Here is a 26423-nt window from a genome sequence, read left to right on the forward strand (position 1 = left end):
AATTAATTAGGATGCTACGGTAGCAGTGAGCCAGCGCGACTTCTCGGTTTATGAGAGAGTTGGTTGCATAGATTTTAATGGCACCAGGTTTCAATGTATAATAATATATTGCAGTATTTTAATATCTGAAATGCAACAATTTAGTTTTAATTTTAATTGTTGTTTTTTACGAAATTTTACTACTTATTACGAAATGTTCATAGTTTGTAATAGAGAAAAGAAACATAAAAAAAAATAAAATAAAATAAATAATCTTATGTAATAAAAATTAGTGTTATTATGTCTTTTAGAAACTCAACATTTTTCTAACCTGTTTTAATTCATGCAAAAATTAAATTTGTTTTCAAATCTTCATCTATTCCTAGATACATTTTAATACAGAAGGAGAAAAAAAAGCTTCGTTGCCATCATGTCCTCATGTGAAGAACAAGAAATCATGGATCTAGTCAGAATAAATACGGACGATGAGGAGAATTCAAATGAAATTTCCAGATGGAAGTTGAAGCAGACCACATCAACAGAATTAATCCAACAGAAGTTACGTGTTAAAAGAAGAAAATTGAAGAAATTTACGTCACGGAAACCAGTACAATGGAAATTATATCTCTCCATAAATAAACAATTGAAAGGAGTTCCAGTAGCTTTATTTAACCATATTCCACTTTCCAGTATTTGGAACCAAATGTCAATTGGCATCAACATTGAAATCAAGCACGAGGAATCTAGTTTTGATTGCGATATTTTTCCTACTGTGTACTGGATTGCTAAAATCGTTAGAATGGAAGGTTTAATGGCTAAACTTAGATATCAAGGTGACGAAACAAACAGTGACCATGATTTCTGGATTAATCTTTGCAAAGAGGATATACATCGTTTGGGTTGGTGTGCTTTAAATGGAAAGACACTCATACCACCGAAATTCCTGAATACCTGTAACGATTGGCATGCATACTTGATGAAGGCACTTGACACACCTTCCACTGTTCCTGTAAATTTTCAAGCAATTGTTCAAGAAAGCTTAAATACTAAATTCAAAGTTGGAATGAAGCTAGAAGCAGTTGATAAAAATTGCATTTCTGCCATTAAATTAGCACGTATTTCAAAAATTGTTGGGTGCCATTTGCACGTTGTTTATGAAGATGGGGATGAGAATGATGGCTGTTGGTTCAACGCAAATTCGCCGTTAATACATCCTGTAGGGTGGGCAGAAGAAGTTGGACTCGAACCGCCCTCATATACATTCCCTTGGCATTGTCACAAAGATCAGATTGCACCATCTTCTAGTTTCAGTCATATGAGTGGATCCGTGTTGCCCCATAATATGATTCAGGTAGGAATGAAATTGGAAGCTCTTGATCCTCTTAGCTTTCATACTATTCGGGTAGCTACAGTAGAAAGAGTTTTAAAGAACGGATATCTAGTAATCCGTTTTGACGGCCTGTTATCATTTAATGGTTCAGATCGGTTTTGTTATCATGTTTCTTCGCCGTACCTATTTCCAGTGGGTTTTTGTTCACTAAATGATATTCATCTGTCTCCTCCAACTGATTATTTCATAAAAAATTTTCAGTGGGTTGATTATTTAAAAGAAACTGGATCGCAACCAGTACCGGCGTATGTTTTTGAGAGGAAAATTTGTAACGAAGGATTTGAATTGGACAGTTACGTAGAAGCGGTCAATTTCTTAAATTGCTTTCGAGTAGCGAAAATTGCACGAGTTGTAGGACACTTGCTGAAACTCCATTTTGTCGGTTATAAAACTAATTGCGAACAGTGGTACGATTGTGAAAGCCAGGACATTTTTCCTTTAGGCTGGTGCGAAATGGTGGGTCTGAAACTTGAGCCTCCACAGAAAAAAGCCATTATTCTCAACCAAAGACCATATCCGATGCGGAGAAGCGGAAGGCCACGATCATCTTGCACGAAAAGTTCCTGCAAGAATTAATTTTCCTTGTAACTTAAAATTATGCAAATGACCCGGTCTGTAATAATATCAGGAAGTTTTTTGTATGAATAATATAATATAGTGTACAATGATAATAAATGAATATTTAAAAAAAATAATAAATATGTTCTGTATTTTTGTGAAATATTTTATGAATTTTATGGCGTGAATTAAAAATATGAAACTAATATTTCATTTTTATTTAAATTATGCTCTATTATGCGAATTCCCTAACATTTGAGGCGAAATATTTTGGCGACGCAAGATATATTTTGTGAGAATTCTGGAAGCACATCCTTATCAGCAGGGATACGTATATTCCTCAACTGGCGCGGGCAGGCAATGTATTTTAAAAAATACTGTTTTTAAATTCTAATGTAGCAATGAATCGATGGACAAATGAATCGATACTGGCGATCGTTGATCAGACGGAAGGTTTCTAAGTAGTTTAACACTTGGCGGTAAATTGATTTCATCATTACTTTAGAAAGAGTAGAAGTAATTTTAATGGGACGATAATTGGATGGGAGCCAAGGAAAAACACCTTTGCAATAAGAAAGTGTAATAAAGGCGACAAAGAAAAGGAGTAAGCGCAGGTCATCGGGACCTGGAGCTTTCTTAGCATTAAGGTTCGTCGACATCCTTTTGATGGAAGACCACAGGAGGCATTAAATGGAGTGTGCTTGGAATGGTTGGAGGTGTTTTAACAAGGTCATCAATACACGAATTGGAAGAAAATTGGGATGCTACCAGGTCAGCTTTATCCTTCGCTGAAGTGACAACAGAACCATCTGGTTTGGACAGAGATGGGCAAAAGTTGCGGCCAAAGCTTTGACAAGAGACCAGAATTTTCGGCTACAATTATGGTAAGAAGCAAGGTTTCTACTCTTAGCGTGTTCAAAATCTTGTTTGTACTGATTAATAACTGCTTTATAATTGTTGCGCATTCTGGAGTAGGTAGAAAATGAAACTGAAGAATTGGAAACAAGCCAGTTACGATATGCAACATTCTTCTCTTGAACAGCCTTAGCACATTTATTGGAAACCCAAGGTTTAGATAAAGGACTCCATTCCTACAAGAATAATTTCACTGACAAGATCTGAGACTCCGACCAAAGTAAAGAAATCTCGCAAATCATCCCATTTTGCATTCTTGTAATGCAAAATGGGATGACACGAGGTTCCGACTAGTCATGCGGTAAAGGCTGCAAAGGGATGGAAAAGACGATCACTAACTTGTGATCCGAGATGCTTAAAGAACCACTCAATTCGACCGTGAAATTAGAAGAGGTGTTTGTAAGAAAAGAATTATGCTTGTTGGCTGTACGGTTAGGCTTGTCAGAAGATAAATGAACAATCTGTGCGAGGTCATTAGTAATTGCGAAAGCATCTTGACCAGCTGGGTCTGTGTGACTAGAAAATGATGTTGTGAACATTAAAATCACGGACGAAAATTACTTCACTTTTAGGAAAGTAGGACTGATTATTGTAGAAAGTAGGACTTCCAGATGATTAGTGGAGCTGGGAGAAGGGTAGAGAAAACAAATGAATTTGAGGTAAAGAGATTTTAATCCAAAGAAGATCGGAAGGTGGAGATGAACGGACATGAGCACAAGTAACACGTTTCTGACAACTGAGATGGGCAGTGGTTGAATCAATCGATAACTGAAATTCTGTTAGAAAAGTAGATGGGGTTTGACAGACTGTAAGTGGAAATGGAGATCATTTCCATTGAGATTAGAACTGAGACCACGTATATTTGTGAAATGAACTAGGAAGTGTTTTGGGAAGTTTAGATCTTTTAGCAGATAAGTTAGCTCTATTACTTTGACAATTCATGGTGTATTACTCAATAGTAAGAAAAAGTGGGACGGGGGGGAACGTGCTGTATGAAGTAATGAAATTTTTGGATACGGCCCACCCATGGTAAAAATATACCCCGATCCTTGACATAATGGGGCCTAGACAATGCCTCCCCCCGCATAAACACTAATCGGACTCCCTCTATCCACTATCTGGCAGAGTTGAGGCAGCGAGAGAGTTACCAATAGGTTCGGTCCGGTGTACCAATTAACGGCCGGCCTGAGAGCACTGGTATAGAGCTCTACCCTCGAAATGTAAGGAAGTTTGGATTTCGCCATGTTATTAACCTCCAAAGATAATTATCAATGGGTGTTACATCGACTGGCAATCAAAGTTGTCCTATTCCATTGTTCGTCGTGTGTGGTAAACAACTTACGAATGTAGCAATGGCTCCCGCAAAATTGAAAAGACAATGAACTACAAATGACAGCCATTTGACAAGTAAAGCTGGCGATTATTTTAACGGCTACTGGAATCTCAAAACAAACAGAGTAAAGCTTTTGTTAAAGAAAAGTCATATTCAGTGAAAGGGGCACAAGTAGAACTTATTGGAAAACTGAAGGAGAGCAGAACTTAAGGAAATGTCACACAGTTGGTTAGAATCTAATAATGCCAGCATGCCAAATTGTAGAGTAAAATGCTAGGACAAGAAGACCTACGAGAAATTGCAAAGGTTCCACCCTCAAATAGTACGATAAGTTGACGTATTGATGACATGCCAAATGGGGTTGTAGAGGTTTTGTGTAATAAACTAAAAACAACAGTTTCTCTATCCATGTTGATGAGTCACCAGATTTCACCAATAAATGTCATGTTGTGACATTTGTAAATGATAGTGAAACTCGAGAAAACGTTTACGGTTGCAAAGAGCTGCACGAAAGAAGCAAAGGCCAAGATATATTTAATGTTTTGTCTTCATATCTGGAAACAAAATGTCTGTCTTGGAGGAACTGTGTTGGCATCTTTACTGATGGTGCTCCATCATTGGTTGACTCCACGAGAGACGAAAACAGAAAATCATAACGTTGTGGAAACACATTGCTTTCATCACAGAGAGTTGCTGTTGTCAAAACCTCTTGGAGATTAAATGAAAAAAGTTCTGGATGATGCTACAAAAATGGTTAACTCTAATTAAACAAAGATCAGTTCACTCGAGTATATTTAAAATACTGTGTGAAAACATGGACAAAGAGCACATAAATCTCCTGCTACAGTAGGCCTGATTTTGCCGAGTTAATCATCTTCAAAGCACTCAGCAAATCACATAAACCATTTCTGCATGGCTCAGGAGAACATGTTTTCATTTCAAGAGAAAAGATTCTTGGATTTAAAAGTAAACTGAATCGTTGCAAAAGAAAATCTTGAAATGTGTCCACTGCTGCTTGGGCTTGAGAGTGAGGAAGGATATCAGCAAGTCTGAAGCTAGATATTTAACGCAAATTGATCATGCTTGCCTGACGAGTTTTAAATATTTATGGTAAGGAAAGAAATATTAATTTAAAGAAAGGTGCTAACTTTAACTACCTGTTATTTTTTTTTTTCTCAAGAAAGTTTGTCTAAAAAGTCAAATTTAGTTTTAAATAGCGAAAAAACTACTCATACACATACTATTCCAAATTAGCATCTTGTACAGTAGAAATTTGTGATGACACTTTTAGGCCCTAGTGGGATAAGGACGCCCTTTTTATTATTCTATTCTTGATTTAAAAAAAAAAAATCAAGTAGGAAATAACAAAAAAGGAAAATATGTTGTTTCTTCTACCTACACTCCTGAATTGCATTAGAGGAAATATCCTTTGTGGGGGGGGGGGGACCACACAAAAGTACTCCAACACAATTACGCCAAACTATTAAACTTGGAGTTCAGATTTGTAGGACACACTTAAGAAATACATTTATCTTTTAAACAGTGTTAAAAAACATACAGATTGGTGAGGGGTATTGATCGATTTTTACATGAAGAACGTCTTAGAAGGCTCGGACTTGAAAGCTTAGCAACTAGACGAAATAGGCTGTGCGCTTCAAAGAGGCTCTTCACTCTGTATTGATAGCTCTCGGAGTATTTCGCAGGGTCTATTGGCAATGAGTTGAAGAGGATGACTGCCAAATTTCTTCCCAAACACGTGGAGTAGCGTTAAGTCCTCGAAGATTGGGGGCGTCAATCACACCGGTAAGCATCTGAGAAAGAAGGAGAATATTCCTCTCCAAGGAATGATATTTCAGCTGCAGGCTGTCACAACACCAGACTGATTGGACAATACATTAATAGATGTCTCACACCCATACCACTATATGCCTCAGAAATCTGGTCCTCTGCATCTACCTCTCGATGTAATAAATTTCTATCAATGGAATATTGGATTCCGCGGTGGCTGAACCGTCTGGGAGGGAACCCCTTCACAATCTCGAAATCCATTCTCCTAGTCAACCTAGGCATGACCTCCTGGAAGCTCATTGTCCTCAAAAAAAAAAAAAAATCTGTCAACGCTTACCAAGCTGCTGACTCGCCATATTGATGCCCCATCAATAAAAGATATCATCGCACCAACAAGGGGAAGAAATAGAAGCCATCCCCCACTTAGGATGAAGCTATCAAACTTGGGCTCCCTAAAAGGAATGTTCCCATGTAACACCATTGAACACTTCAACACCTTCTCCATTGATCCGGTAAAGTTTGAAGTCAACAAAACCTACAGAAGCCAAATTATAGACCAAATCTGGACTAAATCACCAGGACTGCTGTGAAAATTGAGCAGTTTTTATCAGAAATTAGATGATATGACCAAATAAAATGCAATAATGTAATGAATAAATAAATCTGTTCTGTTATGTTAGTTACTGATAAAGAAGTCAACCTATGTATTTAACTCTTCAATTATCAAGATCTGTGTTAATTCAAAGGGAATGCATTTAGTAAATGTATATATCTATTTAATAGTTTTTATTATACAATAATTATATTGTAAAGAGCTGAAAATTTGTACAAAGTGTAAACTGATAGTAAAAAAAAATATATATAAAACAGCCTTGGCATTGGTGAATGCGTTGCCCGTGACCCTATTCATCCATCGTATTACTCAGTACTCTACTGGCAGGAATGTGTTTATGTACGACGTCTGGACAGAAGACCAGATTGTTGATGTTGTTGTTATTAGGAGCATTAGCAACTAAGGCCATATTGCTCCGGGATATGCGGTGGTCATTCCCTGACCTTTCCGCAACCTCCGTATTTAGTGGTGACAGGCTCGAACCCCGGTCTAATCAAGAAGCGTGTGCTACGCACTGCTGCTCCTTCCCACCTGGCTACGGAGGCGCGCAGATTGTGGATGCAAATAATGCGATAGGTTGTAGGCACACCTGGAGGTATTCTTTGACTACATCGACGTTTTGCAAAACCGTCAGCTCTTGTCGCATTGCCCACATCGATGAAAATGACTTCGATTTCATGGTCGAAAAATGGGTCTGAAAAGTGAGGCCGTCGTCCCAAGTAATGCCGAGGTCAGTGTCAGACTTCGCCTCCCTTATCTCTAATCCGTTGTGGTAGGCTGTGATATCATTTTTCATACGGCACTGGATGTAGAGCTACTCGAACGAGACTGGTGAATGGAACAAAGGGTTACTGTTACGAAGATATGTTTAAGTTCTGCAAATTGCAGTGTCTGGAGACTACACACCTGCGAGGTGAAGTAATTGAGGTGTATAACAACTTGAATGGTTTGAATCGCTTAAGTTACTGATGCGCCTAAAACCATATACAGGGTATCTCAAAAATATTGGTACAAATGTTTAGGGCAGGTAGGTAACATCTAAAGGAATGTGAATCGCATAGGAACCCATAACCGGAAACGTCACGGGAAAGTAGTAGCAGAGGCACAAGAAGCAGAAATGACACAAGACAGTAATTAGTGGCAAACATTTATTTGATATAATATTAACAATGGAGTACGAGATGGATGCATTTCATGATGTTACAACAGATGCTCGAAGATTCCACCATGAGACGCGATGCATGCGTGCGTGACACCGACGCAGCATGGATTGGCGGACACGGTCGAACGCACCTGGAGTTTTTTTGACAGTAGCAGCAGCGCAGACGAGTCTCGTCACGAGATCCATTTCCGTTTCCACAGGCGATTCATACACGATAGATTTGAAGGCCCCCACAGAAAGAAATCAGGTGAGCGTGGGGGCCAGGCAACGGGTCCACCACGGCCAATTCATCGACGCCCTAAACGCCTGTTCAAATGGTCACGAACACACGTTCCATAATGGGCAGGCGCCCCGTCATGTTGAAACCAAATGTTGCGTCTCACATTTGCTGGAACATCGTCAAGTAACCCTGGTAGAACGTGTTCAAGAAACATCCGATATTTAGCGGAGTTCATGCGGTCACCGGCCATACCTGCCCACACATTTTTTGCGAAGCGATGGTGTGCCGCATCGGAGCGCACACCGTGTGGGTTGTCGGGAGCCGACACATGAGCATTGTGCTGATTGAATATGCCTTCCCAAGTGAAATAAGCCTGATCCGTGACCAAAACGTAGGTTGGAAAATTCAAGTCTTGAACACTTTCTTGGAGAAACCACTGCGCAAAAAGCCATACGTGCAGGATGATCTTGGGGGAGCAGTAACTGAACATTTTTGAGATGAAAGGGGTGAAAGGAATCGTTGTTGTTTGGATTTTAGATGCATTAGTAACTAAGGCCATATTGCTCCGGGATATGCGGTGGTCATTCCCTGACCTTTCCGTATTTGGTGGTGACGGGCTCGAACCCTGGTCTAAACAAGAAGCGTATGCTACGCACTGCTGTTCCTTCCCACCTGGCTACGGAGGCGCCTTTAAGGAATCGTCGTGCCAGACACGCTGTACACTGCAACGAGACACTCCTAAGGCAGAGGCAACGGCACGTGTGCTGGTAGTAGGATTATTCTGGACGGCATTGAACACACTTTCTTTCATGGCAGGAGTTCGCGTCGTCGAGCGTGGTCTGCCCGCACTACTCCTGTTACCTCTAAATGACCCATAATCGCACAAATTTTGATGCACACTCGCAAACAAATGGTGGTCCGGTACATATCTGTCTTGGAAGCGTTCTCCATAAATTCGTTGAGCGGCTCGTCCATTGCCCTCTGCTAATCCATACACTAGGTGTTTGTCTGCCAGCTCACAGTTCGTATATTGATGCATGCTCTTCGTGCGGCGACTACTGCTTGAATGAGTAAACCAGAAATTTTCCCTCTCGCGAACCGATGAACAGCGCCGTCTACCGACTTACGGTGACGTTTCCGGTTATGGGTTCCTATGCGGTTCACATTCCTTTAGATGTTACCTACCTCCCCTAAACGTTTGTACCAATATTTTTGAAACACCCTGTATACCTAATTCCGCTGCATTCTTCACTGCATATTTATAGCAACATCTGTCTACGTTCTCGTATTTTATAAGAATATGGCTATTCCCTTTAACATATCTAAAATGCAATTATTATGCATATGATAACATACATACTTATTCCCTCCCCTATTACCCATTTTATTATTACTCCCTTAACAAGAAGCAGAATAGATTTATTAAATAATAATATACTTTTTTTCTGCTTATAAAAACTTTTAAATGCAATGGAATACGTTTAAATTAAAATAAGTCTACGTTTTCCACGGTATTAAAAGTTTCGGTTATCAATTGCATGTAAGAAGGGTCCGGACAAAACCCCCTCGGGAAAATACTAATACCAAATGTTTAAGCCATCATTTTTAATCTTATTATTTGTAATTCTTTAAGAATGAACACTGCTCTGAGATATAAAATATTACATTCATTATATCATTGTTCCGCAATAAGGAAGCCATTATAAGTATTGTAGTGTATACTACATAAACACTTCCATTCTAAATTTATAGTTCTTTGTTTTAAAGGAAAACAAAATTCTTTACACAATCATAAAATGAACATGATACTGAGGATGGCAAGGTTCTTAATGACAGTGCACTGCGGCAACAGCACCCACCCTGTTGCCCCAACAACATACATGTGCCTAGGAAAGATGAGAAGTGGCAACCGAAATTTAACCTTGACAAATGAAAGTACGTACTGCATATGGGTAGCAGCAATCCAGAGGAACACACGCAACTCCTCTGAGATTACTGCTGTCATATAATCATGCAGAACCCCAAGGGAAGTCTGCCTGATTATATGAGAGCTTTAAAAGTGCGTTTGCACACTTAGTTCACTTTATTAACAAGGCTTTATGATTTTACAAATACGTGAAATCAGAAACACCTTAACGAGAAATCGAGTTTAGCATTTTAACTAAAATAAAAAACTAATTTTTAATTTCACAATTACGCGTTTGAATGAGAACTGTGAATGCTTTCTTGTCGGACAACTGAAGTTAATTGCACTACATGGTGCAGCCAGAATCACCAGGATTGGTAACAGATCGAATCGCGGTTTCAATAAGGAAACTAAGATGGCTTTCATCAAGAAGCAGAAGGGCTACCGGAGATGGCAGAAAACTCAACATCCCTCAGACCATTCCATCTTTAAGAAAGAAAGAGCTTGCTTCTTGAAAAAGAAAAGGCTGGTCCTTAACCAAGCTGTTCTCAATAGGTTGAAGAGTGGTAGAAGGATCCTTTCGCATCATCATCATCTAGCCATGGACAAAAAGCTTGTCCAGGAATGGGCACAGTTCAGCTTACAGCAGGCAGATTTTCTTGACGCTGATTCCTTTCTCTCGCAGGAGGACTGGTTACCTAAGGCACACTTGTCTGAAATAGAAATAATTAGAGAGACCCTAATTGATGTCATCAATAAACTACCCAACAAAGTCACTGTAGGTCTGGATGGTTTCCTACTCTTTATTATCAAAATTTGCCGCCCATATATAGTCGACCTTCTCCCTCACCTTTTCCTACAAATCCTGCAATCTGGAATAGTTCCTTCAATTTGGAAAACCTACCCTGTTAAGCCCATTCCAAAGATCAAGAAACCCAAATCTCCTAAAGACCTGCGACCAATATCCATCAGTTGTTCTTTACTCAAAATTTTCGAAAAAGTAATTCAGCCAACAATTGCCCAGCATTGCTTTGCACACAGGCCCGAGTACCTGCATACCGTTCTACAAAGGACATCGACAACTACCAATCTTCTTGATACCCTCTTCAGAATTCAGGGCACCCTTAACAACAAATCACAGATTGATATCATATTCCTCGACATAAAATCGGCTTATGACAGAATACACCTCCCAGCTCTTTTTACCATTCTGAAACACTACTTCGGCCTGGCGGATACCTTACTTCAAATTTTGAAGTCTATTTTACTCCCTGTCTGTGACCCACAATGACTTTCAAGTAACTATTGACGTCTCAAGAGGCATCCCACAAAGAAGCGTACTGTCAGCTATCCTGTTTGCAGCAGTTTTGGAGCGTTTCCTTGCTCAGAATCCGAACTTTGTCTCTTATGCCAATGATCTGAAGTCCTACGTGAGCTCAGATCATAATCATCAGATTCATGATATCAACCAACAAGCTTCTAGGCAGATATTGAACTTGGAAAGTTATCTTGCCACAATAGGGCTGCATCTGAGCCCTTCCGGATCAGCACAACAGACGATAACCGAGAAGAAAGTCAAAAATGATATCCAAATCTTTGTTAGTGGGGAACCTGTGCAAAAGGTGACCTCTCATACTGATCCTGGCCTCACCTGGGACGTTGGGTTCACATTTCAGGCTCACTTTGCCAGGAATGAGGCAGAAGACGTACGCTGCTCTTTGGGCAGTGCGTCAAGAACTCGTTGGTGTGCATCAGCCAGCGCTGCTTGTTCGGCACATCCTGGGGTGTATTACGCCGATTCCTCTCTACGCTTCAGAAATTTGGTCATCTGCCCCTGCCTCATACCTTCAGAAGTATCTCAGTTTAGAGTACTGGTTGCTTAGATGGATGAACAGGGTGGTAGGCCACCCCCCTAACTATCTCCAGATCTATCCTACAAGCAAATCTGGGCACCACTCCCTGGAGACATATCATCATGACAAAAAATGTCCTCACGCTTGCACGGCTTATAACGAGGCGAATTGATGCTCCATCGGTATCCACATTAATCTCTGGCCCTAGGAGTGCAAGAGGGGAACACCCCGACCCCTGTCTCCCTCTACGTGTTAAGCTGTCAAGCATTGATTTCCTGAGGAACATGTTTCCAGCCAATTGTCTTGGGATCTTCAATAAATTTAGGATCCACCCTGATAGGTTCTGTGAAAACAAGCCCTACAGGAAGGAAATCCGCAAGAACTGCTACCAGATTATGAACTTATAATACTCACCTGCTCCTGGGCAAACTGTTTTTTTTTTTTTTTTTTAACTTGCCTATTTGTATGTGTCAAAGACTTTTTGTCTTCGTGCAATCATATATTTTGTATATTACTGTATATTTTGTACATTATTGTATATTTAATCCTGTAAAAGTCTCTGGTCGAACACGCATGTACTCTTGTTTATTGTACATTGTGTTCCTCGCACCTTAGTCTGTAAATATTCACACCCTTCTGGTACAGAGCCGTTCCAGGGTGACCCAAGGTTTCTTGGGAAATAAACTGATTTTAATAATAATAATTCCGAAAGAATTTCATGTATACAGATTATAAGATTAATTGGTATGAATTGTGGTAAGCAAATTGTGAATAAATCATTGACTTTTCTTTACTGTATCTGTACCGTATACGTCCTGTTTTAGGGCAATTTCAAAAGTCGGTATGAAGTTGCTAATCGGTTTACTGTAAATAAATAATTATTGTATATCTGACCAGCACGATACGCAAGTAATTAGCAGTGCTTGTAATCGAGGGATACCGTTCCCCTGCTCTCACCCATGAGGTAAATACCGTAGGACTCACCTTTGATTAATTACAGTTGACGTCGCTGTTTTGCTTTTACATAATGTATACACTTCCGTACTTTTTATTTATTTCTTTTATTATTATTTTACTACTACAAAATTGCATTTCCAGTCATGAAATGAGAATCGTCCCTTCTGATAGAAAGTCTTCGCTCACCCTCAGTAGTGAATCTTAAACTTGTTTGGAGCTGCGTTTTTGATGGACTGGTCTGTTTTTCATTTCCTTGTTATCACTGTCTGTTAAGGTAGGATTTTGTAGAATATTCTGATTTCAAGTTATCGTCCCTTTGGTTATGATGACGTTGAGAAGAAATGAGTGTTCCACGATTCGAATTTGGTGCCGAAGTCGTGATTTTTACGTTTAATTACGTAATTTCTTACGTTCTTGCCTTTAGTTTTGCATAAGTGCACAACCTTATTGGGCGCCTCCGTAGCCGGGTGGGAAGGAGCAGCAGTGCGTAGCACACGCTTCTTGATTAAACCGGGGTTCGAGCCCGTCACCACCAAATACAGAGGATGCGGAAAGGTCAGGGAATGACCACCGCATATCCCCGGAGCAATATGGCCTTAGTTGCTAATGCTCCTAAAAACCAAATAACAACAACCTTATTGATCAGTTGCAATATTGTTTGGCTGTGAATTAGGATCACTATCTGCAGTAATCGTTTTATTATCCCATTTTTGCTGGGAAATGAACTTATCTCAAATGCCCAACGAAACTTCTAAGCAACTGTGTTGTATTTCTCGTCTTGTTTTGCCGCTGTTGGGAGACTTCATCTGCCAGAAAGAGTAAGTTCTGTATTTCATCGGGTTCCAAGTAAGTTCTCTAATGTTCAATTGTTAACAGCGTTTTATTTTGCAAAGTTTTGTAGATGAAAAAAAAAAAAAAACTGAAGCCACAGTTTTGAGTAGAGTAAGTCTAGCAGACTTGGACTTTAATTAGCCCAAGTTTTTGGTTGATTATTTTATTTTATTATTATTCGGATGTTGACTTGTAAAGTCAATTGGTATAAAATAATGTATAAATCTAAAGCAGTGGTTCTGAAACTTCTTCAGCCCACTTCCTCCCTCCATCTACATAAAAAGTATTCTAACACTTCCTTCATTTTGGTGTAAGGCAGGGGGTTCTTAACGTTTTGCTTTAAGTGAGCAAGATTTTGCAACTTACAATACTTGCGAGCGACACATATTAAATTATAAATTTTCTTGCTTAAAGATTAAATATGCATTTTTAAATTAACTTTTAGCCGTATTACGCATACAAGAATCATATATTTCTTAATTAATTTTTGAGTTCTGATATTTACTACCTTATCAGTGTGAACCTTCACTTTTGAAAAGATGACGCCAAGCCTTTGAAATTAATCGACTTTTTTGTGTCAGCAGAATTTCAAATGCATAGATAATGCAAACGTCTTGATTGTCACAGCAACATAAAGTTGACTTTGCAACAATATGCAGATAAAGTTGTTTAATGTTAGCTGCTACACTAAATCGTGGTTTTAAAGTTGTATTACCGATTCAACTCGGTAACGTAGTCATAACCAAAGAAATGATGACATGAAATCAGAATATGCAACAAAAAACGCACCGAAATAGTGAGGGATAAGGTCGAAAGGAAAAACTGAACGGACATTCAAAAATGTAGCTCCAAACAAGTTAGATTAATTACTGAGGGGGAGAGAAGATCATTCTATCAGAATGGTCAATTTGCACTGCATGATTAGAAATGCAACTTTAACAGTAAAGTCGTAAAAAATAATAAAATAAAAGAAGCAAAATGTAGAGCAGGGTATGTAAAAGCTGAAAAGTTACGGCAACCGTGATTAATCAAAAGCTGAGGTATATGGTATTTACTCGAAGGGGGTAGAGAGAGAGTATGAGCGGCATAGATCACCATGTTCTCTCTCCATTACAAGCACACCTAATTAAACATTGTACTTTCGAAACATGTTTGTCAAATATACAGTAGCTATTTATGTACAGCAAACTGCTTAGCACCTTCATACGTACATTTGACATTAACCTAAAAGAGGATGTATAAATATACAGTTAAGAAAAGTCAACGAATTATTATCAATTGCTTACAACAATTCTCCCAAATTAATTTTTTAAATTGGATGCAAGCTAGTCATTAAACTCTCCTGAAGGCATTTACAATTCTCATTCAAATGCGTAATTTCGTATACTTCATTTTAGAGAAAATTATACGTGTCAAAAATTCTAATACAAAAAAAGAAGTCCGAAATAATTTGAATATATCTTTATTTAAATACTTTTCTAGCCTTTTTCTGTGCAAGTGTACTAATTATTGAAGAATTTATTTTCTTAATATTTGAAGGCATGTTAAGAGATTATCTTGATCAAAATAATTGAATTTAAAGCTCTTCACTTCAAGACTAGCTTTTTCTTGACTCTAAGGTTTAATGGCTGCCACGGCCATATTGTGCCTAGGAATAGCTTTTACAATTCGCATTGAAATTGTAAGAAAATATCAGGGTTTCCTAGTTTTTGCAAGATGAGCGGTATTTTCAGTCCATTCTCGAGGAGTCTGCTGCCTCCTCCTCAATAAAAGTATCAATACCTTAATTGCAGAACTTCAACTCTTTCGTTCATATTCAGAAGACTGTTTCTAAATCCCCCTCCGGTGCGATAATTAATATTTGAAGGTAAAATAGCAAGATCTACTTATTTGAACTGAGACCCTCCCCTTGTTTAATTTGAGGTCTTTTTTGTTCTTCACCCTGCGGATATTGTACCCCATTAAAGAACCACGGGTTATAGATTTTAAAATAGCTGTACACTGTAAATAACAGGCTAAAAATGTGCTCAATATTCGAACGTCCAATGAATGTACACGGTTTTGTAAAAAGCATTTAAGTTGGTTGAACACATATATGTTTCATATGCTGTTCATTATAAAGTTCTCCTTTCGATGCATATTTTCTCTCCTATTATCAGGAGACAAAAGGAGAAAATATTTTTTCCATATTTTAAAGTATAATTTTGCGATGTGTGTTTTGTTCATTTCTTTTCACGTATTTGACATCCCAAGTTTCAAGGTATTACTTTTTTGAAGGTAATAAGCAAATATATAGGATTTCATAAGGTTTTACATTCGGATCATCCCTTGTCTTTCGTGCTGCCACACTTTTAAAACACTATTCGTCTTTTAAAAAGACGAACAGTTTTTTAAAAGTTCGCTTATAATTTGATTCTTCAAAATATTTGCAGTCCCAACTGTAAGGGAATTTACACTCTTTTAGAAAATTCCCATTTTTATTTCTCGTCATTCTTCGTCTAATAATATAAATTCAGTAAGTAAAACGGAGAAAATATTTGAGGATGGCTTTTTTCTGAGGAGGCTCAAGTTTCTGACCAACCATTTCACACGAGCCTAAAGGAAAAATGTCCGGACTCTTACAATCGTACCACTGTTCGCAATATGGGTTTATAATCATTGATCTGAACCATTGAATGATAATAAGCCGTCAAAATGGATTACTAGATAATCCTTCTTTAAAACTTTTTCTCCCGTAGCTACCCGAATAGTATTAAAGCTAACAGGATCAACAGTTTCCAATTTCATTTCTACCTTAATCGTATTATGAGGCAACATGATGCCAGTCATGTGAATGAAATATATTTGATGGCGGTACGTATCCAACTCCTTCTGCCCATCCAACGGGATGTATTAATGGGGAATTTGCGTTGAACCACCTTCCACTATTCTTATCCTCATAAACAACGTGCAAATGGCACCCAACAATTTTTGAAATACGTGCTAACTTAATAGCAGAAATGCAGTTTTTATCAACTGGTTCTAGCTTCATTCCGACTTTGAATTTCGTTTTCAAGCTTCCTTCAACAAATTCTGGAAAATTTACAGGAATTGTTGCGGGTCTGTCTAGTGCCTTTATCAATTGTTATTGTTATTGGGTTTTTTTTTTTAGGTGCATTAGCAACTAAGGCCATATTGCTCCGGGATATGCGGTGGTCATTCCCTGACCTTTCCGCATCCTCCGTATTTTGGTGGTGACGGGCTCGAACCCCGGTCTCATCAAGAAGCGTGTGCTACGCACTACTGCTCCTGGCGCCTCCGTAGCCAGGTGGGAATTGACAATTGACAAGTGTCAATTGACATGTGGTTCCAGATAGTGGAGAGTGGTAAGTGTTTAAAGCAAGATGCTGGAACTGTTTTCAGGTTTTGATTTGTATACAGGTATAATTTCCATTCAAGGGATTTTAAGAGATGTAAAATACATCTCTTTAATTTTTTTTTTATTTTAACATCTCTATTCTTATTCTTTGGCTGACTTCCTTGTGTTATATTGGCTGTGGATTTACTTCTGTACCTGGTGCATGCTTGAACTTAAATTGAGAGATTGGACTTGAATTCTCCTCATCACCCGTACTTATTCCCACCACATCTATGAATTCATCTTCATCATATGAGGACATAATGGGAATGAACCGTTTTCATCTCTTACTGTATTAAAATGTGTCTAGGAATAGATGAAGATTTGAAAACATATTTAATTTTTTCAAGAATAAAAAGAGGTAAGAAAAATGTTGATTTCTAATAGTCATAATAACACTAATTTTTATTATATAAGATTATTTATTTTATTTTTTAGAAGTTTCTTTTCTCTTTTACAAACTTTCAACATTTTGTAATAAGTGTCACTACCATACAACAACTAAAATTAATTGTTGTATTTCAGATATTGTAATAATGTAATATATTATTATACTGAATAATATTATAATATAATCTATATATATATATATAAAGGTATAATATTTGATTTTTCATCATATTTTGTACCAAATAAAGTTGACAATTACTAGAACATAACTCAATGTTGACCCATCACAGAACAGTAATGAAAGTGAATAATGTTTAAAGTAATATATACGATTAAAAAGCGGAATGAAAAGGAAAAAAAGAGCAAAAATGTGGTTAATTTAATTTTGGCAAGAGCAGCCCAAATACTTGTTTGCAAAAGGATCCAATTCTTCATGTAGCCTTAGTAGATGACAGAGAAACAGTAAATCCGTTCCCCCCCCCCCATATTTTATCATATCATATTTTTTTTTACTTAGGAGTTTAACGTAGCCCAGTGGTCAGGAGTGAGAGTGCATAGCGCGCGTTCGTTCAGTGGACCTGGGTTCAAGCCCGTGACTACTAAATACGATCAATATTTGTATTGACGATTTATTGCAAACTCTACTGACTTGGTTGTCGTACCGGAGTATAAATAGAAAAAAAAAAATTTATTTACACTTTTGCAAATACAGTTTCTTTTACTCTGATAAAAAAATTTTTGAGAACCACTAGTCTAGTCTTCAACAAGGGACACTGTTAACACATATTTATATTCTTAGATCATTACAAGGTACTAAGTACTAAAACACAGTTAAAAAAGAGTAACCACCTACATTAAAATTAAACTTTATACCCATTGGACTGCACACTGAAGTCAAGCTCCTAGTTATTCGTGAATGCTTCCTAAAAACATTCTGTAGTTGCTAAATCCTACTCCTCGACCTAACAATATCCAGTCTCCTACATACAAAGCCATATACCTTATAAACATTTCCTCAGTTTCTTTTTAATGGAAGGAAGACTAAGTAATCCATTGGCGATTAATTTTTTGTTGAACACTGGGTAAATCCATCCTTCCGGGTCCTCAACTTTCATAACCAAAATTCTGCCTTCCATGAACGAAATGTCCTCTCAAGACAAGTCCTTGCTAGCAAATCTGATGAAGATACGGTTTCGTCAGCTGACTTATTGAGCTAATATAAACAAATATTATCATAAGAATGAATTTATGGGTTACTATTGTTTTGGTATCAGAAATATTCTTATTTTAAAAAAACATTAAGTCTGATCTTGTATTTATTCAACCATATATTTTTCTACTGTGTGAATGTCTGAGTTAAGATTTTTTTTTTTTTTTTTTTTGTTTGTTTGTTTGTTCGGTGTGGGCAGCAGAATTTTTTTTTTTTTCTGATGTTAATACCTTTATAAACAGCCTGGACTTGTAATCGTATAATATTGATTTGAATAAAAATTTGCACTCTGTTTGTATGAATTTCAGTGTCAGTATTTTTCTCATTTGGATTACACCGATAGATGGCAACAGCTACTACATGAGTAGCAAATAGTTACAAAAAAAAATAATAATAATAATTTTCAAAAACAAATTGAGTACCTGACATATTGAACACAAACCGCTATTAATTAAGTTCATCGAAGATAACCTATAGTCAAAAACAGATGGGTTATGTGGTTAAACCCATCTTTGAGTAGCGATGAATTCCCAATAGAAATCATTAGTTACCCCTGAAATGCGACACTCCCTCAAAAGTGGTGGCGATGCACAACCACTCGTAATCGTTTGAAATTATGTTTCACAGATAGAAGGGCCTCCCCCGATGGTTTCTCCACCTTGTCACGGTGGGGGAGCTTGCGTGTCGCGATGACCCGGAGAGCTAAGTCTGCGGTAGCTTAGCTACTGGTGGGCCTCCCAAGCCGGACAGGTGAAAGGGTAGGGGCCATATTAAGAGAGATACCCCGGACCTCCAGGTTAGGGTTTGCTGCAACGGGCTAGCTCCTCTTTCAGTGTAAAAAATACACAAATGCTAAACGACCTACAAGTGAAAATGAAAATGGACTGCACTTTCGGCAACGACTCGGCAAACGTAGAAGGACTATGATTTTGGGATGCTGGAATATTCAAGGCCTTTCAACTAAAAGAAACTTTCTTTCGGATGAACTGCAAAAATTCAAGTTAGATATCGTCGTGTTATCAGAGACAAACAAAAAGGGATGTGGAGAGGAAATAATGGGAGAATACTGCCATTTTTGGAGTGGAGTCGATAAGAGTGAAAGAGCAAGAGCAGGAGTTTCTGTTAAAAAGAAATTGAGACACAACATCAAAAACTGGCAATTTATTAATGAAAGAATGATCCCATTTGAACTGAAAATGTATTGGAGAGAAATATGTATTTTTGGAATATATGCCCCAACTAATGACACCGCCGATACCTTGAAGGATGAATTTTGGGAGGATCTGATGGAACTAATAGAAAAATCCCTAAGAAAAAAGAGATATTTCTAATGGGAGATTTCAATGCAAGAGTAGGAACTGAACAAAATAGCAAAGTTATTGGAAGATTTGGAGAGAAAGAGAGGAACGACAACGGAGATAGACTACGCAATCTTTGTGAACAGTTCGACTTGAGAATAAACAACACATTTTTCCAACACAAGGATATCCATAAATATACTTGGTCATAGGAGCCAAGACAAATTAGATCAGTTATAGATTACATTATTTCAAAACATTCAGGGACATATGCATTGAAAGATGTCAGAGTTTATATAGGAGCAGAATGTGGATCTGACCATTTTCTTGTTAAAACAACACTGAGGTGGAACTGGATTAAGAAAACATATGTGGACAACCAACAATACAGGGAAAGAGAAATGCTACAAGTCGATTAATTTAACGTTCACCTACTCAAGGACGACTGCTTTAGAAACAACTTCACCCAGAGACTGGATTCTGCAATTAACATAGAGATAAAAGGCAATACTGAAGAAATCTACGAATATTTAAAAAACCCTCTTAAAAATGGCTCATGAAATCCTAGGCAAAAAGAAGAGCCACGGACCAAAAATGACCTGGACTACAGAGAAAGTAAGAACTGCTGTAGAGGAAAAGAAACTTGTATATCAGAAATCGCTGGGTGATAGGAATGATGCATATAGGAACATTTATGTTGAAAAGAAGAAAATAGCCAATCGGTTAGTAGTACAAGCGAAAAATGAAGAATGGGAAAGGAAATGCACAACCATTAATAGCAAATTGGGCTTCAAGGAATCACGGAAGGTCCTTAAAGACTTGAGAAAACAGAATAAACAGAATGCTGGTTTGCAATAAATACCTTTGAAAGACTGGACGCAGTGTTATGAAGGACTTTTAAAAGAAGACGAGGAACTCCTGCTAAAGGAAGGAAGGAATGGCAAATCACCTGGATCTGCAGGAGTTTACATGGAACTTCTGAAAGATGGAAGAAGAGCAGTGGCTGTTCTGATACAAAAACTATTAAATAGTATACTGAGAGGAGAATAAATACCGAAAGAAATCATAACAGGATATATTACACCAGTTTATAAGAAGGACGATCGGAAAAGCTGTTCAAATTACAGAGGAATATGCGTCCTGAACCCACTGTTAAAGATCCTTGGAAAATGTATCAGGAACCATTTAGAAACCCGAATCGAGGTATCAGAAGAACAAAGTGGTTTTTCAGCCGGGAGGTCATGTATAAACCATATCTCAAGAGTACGACAGATCCTTGAAAAATACCACTCAAAAGGAAAAAAAATCTTTATGATTTTCATTGACCTTGAAAAGGCATATGACAGTGTTCCAAGAAAACTGTTATCGGAAGCACAGAAAGAGGCAAATATTGATGGATAACTGTTTGGTCGTCAGGGGCTACACTGCCCTGCTGACCTTACCCGGTTACGTGCAGTAACACATGGCACCGCTAGGATAGTGTGAGACAGTGGTCAGACTTCCTTAACCAATCTTGAGCATCTGTAGGATAGGGTGGGGCAGTGGTCAGACTTCCTTAACCCATAACAATCGCAGACAAAAATCACTCGTGCATTTCATTCAAATATGGTTAAAAAAAAACACAGGAATAAAAAGTAGAGAATAAGATTAACCTATGTATATACCATTATGACGTACTCGATATTATGACTGTTGCCATGCTGGGATTGGAAATATGAATGGATACAATATTGTGGATACAAAAAAGAGTCCTCGGCATAAGCAGTGAGCATATGAAACATCTAATTTTTGTTATCAGTTTACTAGATATATAAATCATGAATTGTTAGTATTTATTTGTCATATTAGTTTATTGCATTAATCACAGCAGAAACACAGGATACGTTTTTAAATTTCCACGTTTTTTTATTTTAATTAAAATTTAGTGTAAAACACGTAAATTATATTACGAAAAAACTTTAAAAATATCCGTTTTTTATTTTTTTTAAATCACAGAAGACCCTTGAAATGCATACATACCGCGTTTCAATTTTTATTAAAATTTGGGCAGAAAGCATTAAAAAAAGTTCAGTGAAATTATATTTTTATGCATGTGAAAAGGGGTTTTGGGAGCGAGACTTCATTTGCCATAATAGTAATATTTCTTTGGGTTCGAGATTTTAAACGTTAGAATATATAGCCATTGGGTTCGCGGCTTTATTATCTGTCTATTATCCCTTGGCCAATTGGAGAACGTTGCTGTTATGTCTAATCCCTTGAAACATATATAAAAGTACGAACACTATATAGCATTCGTCGGTTACTGCCACAGCTATTCAAGTTGTTTTACTAAGATCAGCAAAGGAGTTTGGAGCTGCTATAGGTATGTTGTTTTAGATATGTTTTTAATTAATATTATTATTATTTAGTTAATCATATAAGATCGAATTAAAGTTCCCTGTACAAAATGAATAACGCCTTCAACTTACAATGAATGCGTTATTAATTTTGTTTGATTTCTTGGACTGTTTTTTAACTATTGTTTGTTATTTGAAAAATAACAACTAATAATTAAAGATAATATAAAGTTTAAATCTATATAGATAGTATAAAGTTAAACTTTATATAATCCACTTATAACAATTTTTATATTAAGGTTGAGTTATTAAAGTGGTTCGGATTTTCAATGAGCACATATTTTTCTAATACTTGCTCACTGTCCAATTTCATATGCTTCACCTGGTATAATATAATTACGCCACTATTATACGCAGGTGGACTTTTTTTATTAATTTATAAAAATTACTATTGCAACTATGAATGACTTTCATATATTTATTGATATAATACAATGAATATAAGAAACAAATATATCAGAGATAGAAACTTAAAATATTCGTTTATATCAGCAATTTGTTTCTACATAATTGCGAAGAAAATAAATATAACTAAAAGAAATTTAAAAATTCATAGATAGATTGTTTATATATCTACAATATACTGATAAAATATTGTGAAAAATAAAATACAATATTTTAACTAAAACATGAAATAAAGTAATGAAGATTAAATTGAAATATTCTCTCTTTTCCCGAAGAAAAATCATCAATAATTTTATCATAATTTATATTTTCTGCCATATGATTCAAATGGATATGATTAACCTATTGGTTAGTAGCAGAGTAAGAAAAAATTCCCTTTTTGAAACTTAATTTCGCATTTAAAGCTTTGTTTTATTTAAATGCAGGGTCGGAAGCATCTTTCATCTGAAAATGTAGCTGGTATATCCATATTTTTTTGGTGTGGTAGCAGCATATCCGAAAATATCTTGAAATTCACTTTCCTATATTTCTTGGAAATTATTTTTTTTAAATCCGATTATTAATTTGGACCATAGAACAGGTTGGCCAGAGCATACTCTAATTTAGAAGTGTGTTTTTGTAGGGAATTATGTTCAGGCATTAATAACATATACGTAGTTTCCAAATATTTATTACGAAGATTACACCAAATAAATTTTTTTACGATATTACTAGTATTTAGGTCACTGTTCGCAGAAAGAGTGAATTATATGAAAAGTAAAATAAATATTTTTTAAGGCTCCCCCTGGTCACCAGTATGCTTTTTCCCTTTTTTCTTTATTTATTTTATTTTATTTTTTATACTTATTTTATTTTGATTCTATTCACTCTTATTCGCTTGTCCACAGTGAATTCTATACTAGTAATAGTGATAAAAATTTATATATAGATATATATACACAAGGAGTATCATAATATGTGGGACTCTCTTCAGAGATGGATTTAGGACTTCAACACTATTTTTAAAATTGTTAATGTGAATATACAGTTCACCTTGATTCAGACTCACAGCCATTTTTGTATTCCAGCAATTCTTTCCATGAATTGAATGGTTTAAACACAATGCTCAATATCTTATATAGGGCTTTGATGATAGTGTTCTTTGAGCGATTTTAGATAGTTCCTCTACAAAGTAGATTTGTAGTTTATTATTAACATTTTCATAGGGTGCATTTGCTGTGATAATGGAGGCTTATTCAAATGAGGAAATGGCAGACATGCATCTCATCTATGAAGTTACTGGATGTAATGCAGCCGTAGCAAGACAGTAAGCACAAAACTTCCCTAATCCTTATGAGCCAAATAAGATCTTTCAAGAAATACATGAATACGTTTCAGAAAATTGATTTATTGAGAAAATCAGATCACATTTTGGTATGCCCTTCAGCACCGAAACAGGCAAATCAACAGACACACAAAAAGGACCTCGTCATTCACTTTTAAATTGGGTAATATGTTCCCATGAACTTTTTTTTGGGTCCAAAATACATCATTGAAGTGGGTCCCATATGAAATGTATACAAAAACATTTGTACAACCTTTATACGTAAATATACAACGAAAATGATATCTCTTTATTCAAATATAGCTAAATATGCAGTATTCTGGAAAGATTGCATTATAATATTATTCAGTATAATAATATATTTGAGTATTACAATATCTGAAACACAACAATTTTCTTATAATTTTCATTGTTGTATTTGAGATAACCAGTGGTAATGACACTTACTTTAAAAAGTTTGTAACTGAGAAAATAAACTTCTAAAAAAATAAAACAAAGAAACTTATTTAAAAAATTTAGTGTTATTTTAACTGTTAGAAATTCAACATTTTTTTTTTTACCAGTTTTAATTCATGAAAAAATTAAATATGTTTTGAAATTTCCATCTATTCCTAGATACATTTTAATACAGAAAGAAAAAGAAAAAGGGGTCGTTGCAATCATGTTCTCATATGAAGAAGAAGAAGTCATAGATATGGCCGAAATAAATACTAACGATAAGGAGAATTCAAATCAAATTTCCAGATTGAAGTTCAAGCAGGCCACCGCAACAGAAGTAATCCAACAGGAGTCAAGGCTCAAGGAAGTGATACAACGAAGTCAGTCAAAGTCAAAGAATTTATATGTTGAAAGAAGAAAATTAAAGAAATTTACATCACGGAAACCCGTCGATTGGAAACTATACCTGTCAGTAAATAAACAATTGAAAGCAGTTCCAGCATCTGTCTTTAAACACATACCACTCTCTACTATTTGGAACCACATGTCAATTGACATCAACGTTGAAATAATGCACAGAGGACCAAGTTTTGATCACAATAGTGTTCATTCTGCCTACTGGGTTGCTACAATCGTTAAGATCAAAGGTTTAATGGCTAAACTTAGATATCAAGGTTACAAAAGAAATAGTGTCCATGATTTCTGGATCAATCTTTGCACTGAGGATATACATCATTTGGGTTGGTGTGCTTTAAATGGGAAGGTGATCCTACCACCAAAAATCCTGAATAACTGTAAAGATTGGCTTGCGTACTTGATGAAGGCACTAGACAGACCTACAACTGTTCCTGTAAATTTTAAAGAAATTGTTCAAGAAAGCTTGAAAATAAAATTCAAAGTTGGTATGAAGATAGAAGCAGTTGATAAAAATTGCATTTCTGCCATTAAATTAGCACGAATTTCAAAAATTGTTGGGTGCCATTTGTATGTTGTTTATGAGGATGACAATGATGGGTGTTGGTTCAACGCCAATTCCCCGTTAATACACCCCGTTGGATGGGCCGAAGAAGTTGGTTACGTACGGCCATCATACACATTTCCTTGGTATTTTAACAAAGATGAGATTGCACCATCTTCTTGTTTCAGTCAAATGACTGACATGGTGTTGCCTTATAATACGATTCAGGTAGGAATGAAATTAGAAGCTCTTGATCCTCTTAGCACTGATACTATTCGGGTAGCTACAGTAGAAAAAAATTTAAAGAAGGGATATCTAGTAATCCGTTTTGATGGCCTATTATCAATCTACGGTTCAGATCAGTTTTGTTATCATATTTCTTCACCGTACATATTTCCGGTGGGTTTTTGCTCAGAGAATGACATTCATCTCTTTCCTCCTCCTGATTATTTCACAGAAAATTTTCAGTGGTTTGATTATTTAATGGAAACCAGATCTCGACCAGTACCGGAATGGGTTTTTGACAGGGAAATTTATAAACACGGATTTGAATTGCGCAGTTACGTAGAAGCGTTCAGTTTGTTTAATCCTACTTGCTTTCGAGTAGCGAAAATTGCACGAGTTGTAGGACATTTGATGAAACTCCATTTTGTCGGTTATAAAACTAATCGCGAACAGTGGTACGATTGTGAGAGTCCGGACATTTTTCCTTTAGGCTGGTGCGAAATGGTTGGTCAGAAACTTGAGCCTCCGCAGAAAAAAGCCATTATACTCAAAGATAGATCATATAGGAAACGGAGAAGCCGAAGAACACGTTAACCTTATTAAAATTATTAACTTTCAAATGATATAAGGAAGTTTCTGCAAGAATCGATTTTCATTGTAACTTTAAACTATGCAAATGATCCGATCTGTAAAAATATCAGGAACTTTTTTGTATGCATAATATAATATAGTGTACATCGATAATAAAGGAATTTTTGTTTTAAAATTAAATATGTTCTGGATATTATTTTGAAACCTTAAATGTTTTGCGGATTTTATTTCCTGAATTAAAAATATCAAACGAATATTTCGTTGTAATTAAATTTAATTAAAAGTT

General features: G+C 36.5%; 1 protein-coding gene across 1 annotated transcript; it reads left to right on the plus strand.

Annotated features, from left to right (window-relative positions):
- Window positions 1–409: 409 nt before the first annotated feature.
- LOC150091045 (MBT domain-containing protein 1-like) lies at window positions 410–1945 on the plus strand. The gene has a single exon (XM_090381334.1). It carries the CDS (start codon window positions 410–412, stop codon window positions 1943–1945), a length of 1536 nt encoding a protein of 511 aa, XP_090237460.1.
- Window positions 1946–26423: the final 24478 nt, after the last annotated feature.

The sequence above is a fragment of the Mastigoproctus giganteus genome, chromosome 1, assembly GCF_048544385.1.
Source record: "Mastigoproctus giganteus isolate SK-2022 chromosome 1, ASM4854438v1, whole genome shotgun sequence".
Taxonomy (NCBI): domain Eukaryota; kingdom Metazoa; phylum Arthropoda; class Arachnida; order Uropygi; family Thelyphonidae; genus Mastigoproctus; species Mastigoproctus giganteus.

Coding starts and splice junctions, on each gene's coding strand:
- LOC150091045 (XM_090381334.1), top strand. CDS start 410: ATGTCCTCATGTGAAGAACAAGAAATCATGGATCTAGTCAGAATAAAT.